The 6,912-nt window shown below is 48.8% G+C and overlaps 2 protein-coding genes across 2 annotated transcripts; both read right to left on the bottom strand.

Moving 5' to 3' along the window:
• Positions 1-455: 455 nt before the first annotated feature.
• FIBRA_08497 (uncharacterized protein) lies at positions 456-2,630 on the bottom strand (the record flags this gene model as incomplete). Its single annotated transcript, XM_012330141.1, has 13 exons — positions 456-521; positions 588-738; positions 801-846; positions 897-1,033; positions 1,088-1,146; positions 1,193-1,239; positions 1,288-1,308; positions 1,365-1,520; positions 1,587-1,770; positions 1,820-2,016; positions 2,077-2,358; positions 2,421-2,516; positions 2,576-2,630. 13 exons carry the CDS (start codon positions 2,628-2,630, stop codon positions 456-458), a joined length of 1,497 nt encoding a protein of 498 aa, XP_012185531.1.
• Positions 2,631-4,085: 1,455 nt separating this feature from the next.
• Positions 4,086-4,609, bottom strand: FIBRA_08496 (uncharacterized protein; the record flags this gene model as incomplete). Its single annotated transcript, XM_012330140.1, has 3 exons — positions 4,086-4,377; positions 4,435-4,529; positions 4,586-4,609. 3 exons carry the CDS (start codon positions 4,607-4,609, stop codon positions 4,086-4,088), a joined length of 411 nt encoding a protein of 136 aa, XP_012185530.1.
• Positions 4,610-6,912: the final 2,303 nt, after the last annotated feature.

Genomic DNA, 6,912 nt, shown 5'->3' with positions numbered 1-6,912 from the left:
CGCTGTATTCCCCCCACGACTGAGCGTGCGCTGACATAGTACAGCTTCAAAGTGTTCAAAACATACGGATAGAGAAGATATTCGCTCAAAATATCACTTTGAGGAGGGAGGCAAACATGCGACTGTTATCTTGAGTCCACGCAGAGTTGCATTGGAGAAAACCTGCATACCTCTCATAAGAATATATCTTATATGCTGCATTAGCTCATTAACATACATAGTACACATTAATGATCATCAATATGGGACCGCTGCTAGCCTGACATGAAAGGTGGGCTGACAATACATATATGGATCTTGCAACGGAATTGTGAGGTCAAACAGAAGGCGTGCTTGAAGGGTCCGAGCTACTCATGAAATCGGAGGAGGAAGCAGCGCGCACTGTATGAGTAACACCACATTTCATGGCACCACGATCTGAGGAAGCTGACGTCCAAGAGGAAGCGCGGACGGTCTCATTCTCGAATGGTAGAAAGACCCCATTGTTGAACGAGGTTGTGTAAGCCCAACTCCTCCTCAATCTGTGGAAGCACATGCGTAAGGTTACAGCCACCATTGCGATCCTTTCACTGCGTTTGAGAACTGACCTGTTGCTTTAACAGTGCATCTTCTTGTCCCGCCGAGGAGCCAAACACAGCATCAATCTCCTCAAGCGAGACGTTCGCTGTCTCTGGTACGGTGTAGGTTGACCAGAGGTATCCGCAGAAACATGCGGTCGCAAAGACAAGGAAAGTGCCTCTACAGAATGATTAACCAATCAGTGTTTCAAACAAAAAATATACAAAACAGATCGCACTCACGAAGCGGAAAACTCTACGAGTCCTGGGACAATCAAACCTATGAGGACTACAAACGGGGTGAGCAGGCGATAACGAGGGACAATGTACATTGCGCACAGTTATTCAGCCAATTTGATGCAGTCGACAACGATACCCCTTTGCTGCGTACGGACAACGGGAACACTTCGCTAGGAAGAATCCAGCCGATAGGGCCATAACTTGTCCCATACGCAGCGGTGAACAAGTACACGCATCTGCAAAGACTTCAGTAACAGAAACCAGAGGGAAGAATTCTAGCAAAAACTTACCCTACAGAGATCCATGCAGCAAGAGAATGAGACGCCCAACTGTCTTCGTATTGCCAGATCTAACAAAAATTAGAACATGGCACAGAATGATACTTGAATACTCACTAGCACTGCGATACAGAAGTGGGAAAATGCCATAACGACACTTCCGCCTGCTCCACTGAACAAATGCCAACATCGAAGAAACAAAATACACGCACCCCGTAATAGTGTCTTTCGACCTGCGGCATGGGTCAGGTATGCCTACGTATGGGCAAATAACAAACCATGAACACACCTGATCGGTCAATAAATATGATTGCAGGCAAGACGGCAAGAAACTGGACGATTCCAATCCCACCAGATACCATAAGTGTAACGATATCTCCTTGTAACCCAATCGAATGCATAAGTGTGGGACCATAATATAGGAGCGCATTTATCCCGCTCCATTCTGCAGTGTAGTTCGCAGTTGAGCAAATGAAACGAACGAAAATTGCTCATGCGAACTTGAACGTACGTTGAAAGAACATCATCATGATTCCAATGGCAGTGCGCTTGAGGTATTTTCGCCCGAACAAGCGCATCCACCTTCGCGCCTCTGCTCTCAACAAGCCGCCTTCGAATTCTCGCAAGTCCCTTTCACTGCCAGTACCTGCTCGCGCGATCAACGCTGCTTCCGTCTTCATTTCTAATAGCTCAATCTAACCAAGAGAATCAGATATAGGGCGTGATGAATTAGACAATACAAACCTGTAGTAATGGGTCCGAAATACTCTCCTCAGGACTACGTCGGCGCAAGGTCGCAAGCGCGCTGAGGGCCTCTTCCGTTCTACCCTGCATCACGAGCAGCCTCGGAGACGGTGGTAGGAACAGGCACCCAATAGCTAGCAAGATTCCAGGTCCCAGCTGTATAGCAAGAGGTATACGCCAGGAGGATGAACCAGAGACTGATGATAGCAAGACGTCAGCCCTCAAATCGATGGTTATATGTACAGTAAGTTACAAACCATTGCGCGTGAAGAAGCCCGTCCAAAAACCTAACACAGCGCCGAGGACGATCGCAAACTGCTCCAGGGCCATGAGTGAACCACGGACCTCCGGGGGGCTGATCTCCGCCATATACAGAGGCGCAAGCATACTGGACGATCGATTCAACTCGGGAATGGCGACGTGGAGTTGTAAGAAGTACCTCAATGCACCCACTCCGAGACCACCCACTGCCCTGCCGAGGGTGAGTTGAAACAGTGTCTCCGCAGCAAATTGGAATGTGGACCCTATGCAAAATACGACTGGCAGGGTACTGCTGGTTTCACCATCAGGATGCTTAAGCGCAATGAGCGGAGTACCATACCACAAGCGACCAGGATAGATATTCTGCGCGAGCAGTGGTCGGCAAGCACCCCAGCCGCAAGCGCACCCATAAGGGAGCCGAGTTCGAGAGCGGCAGCTGGAAAATAAAGTATAGCATTGAGCGATGATTTAGAGATGAATGGAAAGGCCTCGCACTAATGATACCCTTCTCTAACGGCCCTATGGGCCACCGCTCCGTAAAGTCACGCATGACAAGAACATTGGCTATGACGCCTTGGTCGTAGCCAAACAGCAGGCCGCCAATTGACACGAAGACCGCACATCCGAGCGCATAGGAGTTGTGTAATAGGCCTGCGAGCCCCCGCGGTCCGTAAGCATACGAGTAGCCTTGACCCTCCGAGCCTGAGTGTAGAACAAGTGAACCTCCGCGAAGCGGTGTGTCTCTCGGAAGCAGAGGCGCATGACCGTCGTCGTCTCCATCACTTGGAATGGCCGCATACGTCGCGGTCCTGCGGGGCTATAGCCGTCTACATTTGGCGGATCGGTAGTACTTATGAATCTTGGGAAACGTACCATTACGAAACGCAGATTCAGCCCTGTTGTGGCTGATGTGAATCTATGGGCGTCGTTCCCCGACTGTGTAAATCTTGTACAAATTCGCCCAGTGAGAGTCGAGCCAGACTAGCAAGCCAGAGTGAGTCAGGCCCGAGTTAAGCCGCTCAAGCGCCCACTGTCGCAAGGCACTGAGCGCCTAACGTTAACTCTACTGCTTAGTGCCACGCTCCTACGAAACTCCAGGCCTTACTGTGCTACGTAGTACAATTTAAAACTACTGTATCATCCAAATTCGTGTCTGCTATTGCTCTGCAAGCTCGAGAACAGAAGCAACGGCCAGTTGCTTATCGTCGACATGCGCGCCGCAAACGCTCGCTGGCAGAGCGGCTGTGCTTAAGTGCATCGGAGAATGTTGCTCGGAGTTGGATGATTGCTGGTCATGCTTTTAACTTAATTTTGTGAAATGTATTCAAGCACATCTCATCCGCTTAGTAGTGTCTCCTGGCCAGACGTGTATGCTTGGAGATAGCTGTTCATTAATGCTGATGTGTGAAGGCCCGCACTTAGCGCGGCACTATGCTGCAGGGCTATTTTGGAACGTACGATGAAAGCCATGTTGTGGGTGATTTTCATGGAATGGGAATTGGTTGGTTGATTGGCCTCATTGAAATCATAGTCTACAGACGCATCAGTGCCTTGCCGTGAGATGAATGTATGCGCCTCGAAATTCTTGCTAGCAGTTACTGCTACAGGTGCGCTCGTCGGGCAGAAAAAAAAAAACATGAAGCTCAGGAAGAGAGTCAGTGGCCATAGGGAAGAGCACAGGAGGTTCGTACTACATGGACAGAGGATCAGTGGCCAGCAGACAAGCCGGCGCAGTGATAAGATATATCTGGCACCAGTTCACCGCAGGAATACGCAGGCAAAGAATTGGATACAGGCAGCTCAGAGCTGATTGTATGCGCCAGGATGCGGATTGAAATTCTTTTCAGATGCCATCATCGTCATATGTTCAAAGTTTGTAGCGCGATTCAAGACGACGATACATAGACGTTACAAACAGCCATCAACGTCGCACTAGATCAAATGTTATCATACTGTACAGCGTGCAGTACAAGTATCTTGTGAGGGGGATCGGCCCATACGAGGACTACTCCGACTTCCAGACGAGATAAAGGTAGTCGCCCTTGCGACCCTTATTGATATCCTCAGTTGACCCATTCCACCCCTCAGGAACTTCACGAGGGTCTGAGCTCCGCAACAGCCCAAGTGCGGTGATCTTGGCGGGGTCCCGAAGCGCCAGGACAATGTAGCGATAATCACCTCCCGCACCGGCAGCGAGGTCTTGTTTGGTAGGATCCTCCTTTGACTGAATGGCGATGCTCAACGAAGACAAGGCGTCGGCATGGACGTTCGTCTTCACAGGGACCAACCATACATATCTTCAATAGTTATGATGTTGGAACAGCAATGATACTGTTTATTAAAATGAAACTCACTTTCCCCCAAAGCCAGCGTTGATGTCGTCGTTGCCTCCCTTAATCTCTAGGAGGCGCCCCGGCGGTGCTTGCGACTGTTCAGTCCCGTAATGAACCTGGAATCGCATAAATTAGCAATAAGCATTTCAATCATAGTGAAATCGGCACTGACCTCGATGTTAGAGAACCACGGCATGGTACAATATATGTTGGAGAATGTACAGGTTGTGAGCTGTATGGGGAACCTGAGGAGCAGAAAAACATGTGTGACTTATATACTAGACGGTAAGAAGGTTCTGGGGGCATAAGACAAACCGCAACTTGGGATAAAGTTCGAAGGAAGGAGTGTAGAGTTTGGCGACAGGATACATTTGCCATAGCAGCTTCCCATCGCGCAAAGTCAATTGAATCATCGGATGTAGTTTTGAGATGAATGGAGCATAAAGCAAAAGGCGACCCGTGGAGGAAGGCAGAGTTTGCTGACACGGTACTAACCATTCTAAGTCCAGTAGCATGCTGTACTTGCCACAGCAGCTTCTTATCGCGCAATGTTAATGAAACCTTCGGACGAAGTTCTGAGATGAACGAGGCACGAAGGCAAACGACAGATTCTGGTAACAGGATGCTAATTGTGGTGAGCGCGATAACCTGCTGTACCTGCCATAGCGGCTTCGTATGGCGCAAAGATGTAATCCTTCGGATGGAGTTATGGGATAAATGAAGCATGAGACAAACAGTGACTTGTGAAGGAAGATGGACTTTAGCGACAAGATACTAACCATAGCGAGGATAACCGTACGCTGCGCTTGCCATAGATACTTCGGATTGCGCAAAGCCATTGTAATGTTTGAGGGTCCGGAACTCATTTGTTAACATGAACTTGCTTCTAGTCTCGGATTGTATAGCTCTTAGTGTGTAACCGCCCATATAATCTACATTGATACAAGCCTAGGTACCTCATGTATTCAGCAAGAACAAGGTTCAAATACGTGACACACCTTGTGTGCATCGAAAGCAGTTCATCCCCAGAGATGGGTAGACCAAGGAAGAACCTTCTGAGTAAGACCTAAAAACCAAAAGCGTCAAGTGCATGGATGTATGCGTCCAGTACAATCTACTTACTAAATAGGTGACTCCATGTTTCGGCCATAACTGACAGTGAGGACATACGTTGCATACATTGGTGAATTGCGGATCACGACAGGACCTGTCTCATCTATACATCCGCATATGAGAGAACGAATTCTTCACGAATAGCACATACACCTGCAGCGCTGAGCAACTGCTCGGGATGTGTATGCATAAGCCATCAACTGTGCACAATACGACGGTGCGTGAGAGAATATCGCGCACTGCGCGACTTCGCTAAGCATGGTAACGAATGATGGCGTCCAACCTGAAGTCAATGTCGTCTTCACTGGGCAGTCTGCGACGTGAGATAGATCGTATACAAATTGGGAAACGGTGTAGATCGGCTGAGACATCATGTAGAACTCAGTAACAAAGTTCAGAACAACTGAATTGTTGCAGTACGCGGATATCTCTTTGGGCGCAAGCTAAACTGTTGATGATATTATTGATAAGACAAGATAGAAAGGCAACACCAGACTGAGCTCTAACATGAAAAGTGTCGACGTTGTAGGCGAACCCACCGATATTGGGACTAGATTCGCGAAACCCTCAACCCCGTCATGTTATCGCACGCCCTCGACATCTATTCACCCTGACCCAGCTGCAGCCTGCAGCTAGCTCAGCGCAGCGTTCCCAGGAAGGATTTTTGCTCCCTTGGATGCTTCCGCCGAACCTCCGTCAATGTTCAGGTACATCGCATACGCGCTGAAGGGTGCCCACCGCCTAGGCATGGTCTGGTGCTGTCTGGAAGGAATAATATGAATGTCTTTCAGCGCGATGTCGTTAACGTTGCTAAGAGTTACTCATGATGCATCGAGTCTGATGTCGAGCGAAACGTCGCTCCAGCATAAGAAGTTGACTTAAAGTGAGCATCCACAATTCAAAGGCTCCATGCCACCGTCCTGCGCGACTAAGGTCGCTTTGAATCAGTGGATCGCGTTCATGAATGTATGAAGTTTGTGGTCTCGTACCCAAACGTGTCGAAGACTCGTCTGGGGTAGCTTAGCAGAGACCCCCCTTCCAGAAGCGCCCGCGTAGCGCCCTATGTAATGGTCACATTGGCTTTCTCGGCTCGTGATTAAACTGCCCGATTGCCCATTTTTAGTAACTACGCCTCGCAACCTGAGCGCGAGAGGCAGTCGTAAACGTCGACTTTGGCGGCCGGGGAGGTTTATACCACCAGTTGGAAAGAGTTGTAAGAGAATTGCTGTGGAGGAGTTGAGTGCAATTTTGATTACTTCAGCTCAGAGCTTCTGGGAATAATGTTGCTGCAGCCTTATTTTGCGAATAAATGGTATCCAAAATCTTGAGCATAGCACATCAGCAAAAAGCGAGCGAGAATACCTACGTTTAGATAGGATTCTAATC

Source organism: Fibroporia radiculosa (assembly GCF_000313525.1).
Source record: "Fibroporia radiculosa TFFH 294 genomic supercontigs, scaffold601, whole genome shotgun sequence".
NCBI lineage: Eukaryota > Fungi > Basidiomycota > Agaricomycetes > Polyporales > Fibroporiaceae > Fibroporia > Fibroporia radiculosa.
The sequence above is the reverse complement of the archived record's forward strand: the minus strand, read 5'-3'. Positions and strand labels throughout refer to the sequence as shown.